Source organism: Watersipora subatra, chromosome 2 (assembly GCF_963576615.1).
Source record: "Watersipora subatra chromosome 2, tzWatSuba1.1, whole genome shotgun sequence".
NCBI classification, from domain to species: Eukaryota; Metazoa; Bryozoa; class Gymnolaemata; order Cheilostomatida; family Watersiporidae; genus Watersipora; species Watersipora subatra.
This window is the reverse complement of record NC_088709.1, coordinates 47,923,339-47,926,402: the sequence shown is the minus strand read 5'-3', so window position 1 is coordinate 47,926,402 and position 3,064 is coordinate 47,923,339. Positions and strand designations below refer to the sequence as shown.

Below are 3,064 nucleotides of genomic sequence, written 5' to 3'. Positions count from 1 at the left end.
CAATACTTAGGGATTTTCTAGGTAAGCAGTTTCAACAGAAACTATTTTAATTATAACTAAATCATACTCTGTCCAATAGTCTTATTTTTTTTGTCTTTATGGAAAAAGGAAACCACTGTCTAACACAGTTAATATTTCACAGTTTAATATACTGTGTGTTCATTGAATGCTGACTATTATTGTTAATCTATTGCCTACTTATGATGAGAGTTTACACCTGCTTAGTGTGTGTTAGTAAAGTTGTGTGTAAGTATTCATGAAGGGAGGGCTTTATTGAATCATTGGAGGAACTAAAGCTATGATTTATGGCTTACACCCAATATCAAGTGATCTAAAATGCTTCACGTCAGACACAGCCAATTATTCTGAGTGTATTACGTTTGTTTGGTAGATAGAAGAATACTATAACTGACATCGTAATTGCTTCCAACAGCTACATTCAGCACATCCAGTCATGTTGTTAGAGAAAACATAAAGGGATTTCAAACAAACAGTAATAATCATATTGCTTCAACCCTTTTGTACATTTTTGCAAGTTTTCTTTAATACTAATAAGTTCATCAAGAGATTGTTTTATATTTGTTGTTAGTATGGTTGGTGTTGCTAGGCAACTATGTGTCAGTAAGTGTAGAGTAGTCCGAGCAAAAGACTGTGAGTAAAAATCAATACCTGAGCAATAGGTTTTATGTTAACCTGAGTTTGATGAATGAGCTCAGATTATAAAACACAGCTAACTTTTACCCCAATTAAGTTTATAACCAAACAAGCAACTGTCATGGATAAGATCTCTTGTGAACGTGTTTTATCCAAAAATATCTCCAAAATATTTTTCTAAATGCTTAGCAAGCAAATGCGCTAAAGGTTATTTTGCCTCTCTCCAACCAGATCATGCATGATCAGTTGATTGCTGTGCAGAATGTGAATAGGCTACCGGCTTAAATGCCTCGATACGATCAATAGAATCTATTGGATCTATCACAAAAGCCTGAAATAACATACTCATTATGCAAATAAAAATCTGAACAATAACTTTTTCTATAGTCTGAACTCAGTGAATGAATAAATAATAAGTGAATAAACAAGCTGATCTATGTCCATAGCTATTCCTCTGAGCTAGGAGTGTTACACATATCATGTAAACATCAGTCACTAGAGTCTCCTGGTAATCAGCACCTGCCTAGTGTGTCAAATGTTGGGTGTTAACATTAAGACTGTGAATGTGGCTACTCCTGCATGCTATCATCACAATGAGTGAGTATGTTATTGTTAAAAACTGACAGCTTACTTATTTTGTTAAGTTTGGCAATTGAGTACAACTCTGTTTAAGCAAAAACGCTGAGAAACATACTGAAGTGAACACCAAAGGAAAGATACAGTGTGCTAATATTTGCTATAGCCTGATATTCCAGACAATACAGACTTTATTATTCATATATATATAGACTGGATTCCTGCTCAAACACTACATCTTTAACACACAAGCATGCTAATTGATACATCACATTTATGAAGCAGAAAACAGTTGCCACTATTCATATTTATGTTTCAGTTAACAATTTTAGCAATTTGTACCTATTAGCATTTGTCTTAGTAGCATATTTTAGAATCAGTTGTAAATATATATAATTACTTACAAAGACTCAACTAGTCCATCATAGCTGACATCTATCAGATAAGTAAGTCAGTCTACTATTGCTTCACTGGTACCCTGCAGACTGATCTGACTTTCTTCCATTAAATTTATGGTATTTATTTCCTTCCGCTCAGCTTTAAAAACACTGAATATATTATAAAATTTTATAATTTGTTTTAAGATGCTATGTTCAATTTAAAAAAAAAAACATAGAAATGAGCCAACAAATAATTGTTAAATACCATTTGAATTACTAAGAAAAAAACAAGAGAACATACTGGTATACACCTTAGATTTCCCCGAACTAAAGTATGGCATTGAACATATTAGTTGTGAACCTGCAAGTAGGACCCACCTGTACACAATAGTGTATCAGGGTCATAAGTATGTGACCTGAATCATACTGTCAACAATTGCAATAATGTGGCAATATGTTTGTTTCTTTGTGCTGTTGTCTTTGCACCTGAAATCGTCACTATGGTGAATCATTGATGACTTGTATACACATATATATTGCTTGTAATGTAAAAAATAAAACAGTCTTGAATTAGCCATCCACCAGAAGTCTTGATACACTAAATTGGTGACGAGAATGCCGGATAATAAAGCCATGGCTAATTTGCCAGAATTGGACAACTCTACGAGTGTTGAGTCATATTTGGAGCGGTTGGAGATATATTTTGCTGTGAACAAGGTTACGGGAGACTCTTGTCAGCACTTGCTGCTCATGGGCTTGAAAGGTTATCAATATAATACAATACGAGATCTGGCAGCCCCACAGAAGCCTAAGGATTTGACATACAGTGGCCTAGTTGACCTTGTGTGCAAGCACTTTGGTACGTCAAAGCACTGGCTGGTGGAACGACTTTCATTCAGAGAGATGAGACAGAATTCGGGTGAGAATCTCAATGAATATGTCAGCCACTTGAAAAGGACAGCTCGCCAATGTGAGTTTGCCAGTAGTCTGGACGTCAACCTAGTGGAACAATTTCTATGTGGCATGCGGGACACTATGCTGAGGTCAAAGCTGATTGCACTTGAGGAATCAAAGCTAACTGATATTAGTGTGTTATTGCAAGAAGCAAATGCCAAGGTCGCTATAGAGCAGATTACACTTCCAGATGTGAAATCTGAAATGAATGCAGTCAAGAGGAATTGTTTCAGCAAGGGATAAGCAATCTGTGGTGATTGTGGTTTAGAGCAACGGATTAACCACAAGTACCTAGCAAAAGGGCGCGGCATGTTTTAAATGTGGGGGCAACGGTCGTCTAGCAAAAGCCCCTGCCTGCCCAAAGAATAACATCAGAGCTGTTGAGAAGGCACAGAAATTATTTGACTACGAGGACGACGATTCCCTGTTTTAAGTCAGTCGCTTAGCCAGTAAATCTACTAGTCAGTTAGCCAGCCAGCACTGTTTGCTCAATTTTGAAA

At 36.3% G+C, this 3,064-nt stretch overlaps 1 protein-coding gene across 1 annotated transcript; it reads left to right on the top strand.

Annotated features, from left to right (window-relative positions):
• The first annotated feature begins 2,225 nt into the window (after window positions 1-2,225).
• On the top strand, window positions 2,226-2,807 carry LOC137388265 (uncharacterized). Its single transcript, XM_068074760.1, has one exon. It carries the CDS (start codon window positions 2,226-2,228, stop codon window positions 2,805-2,807), a length of 582 nt encoding a protein of 193 aa, XP_067930861.1.
• Window positions 2,808-3,064: the final 257 nt, after the last annotated feature.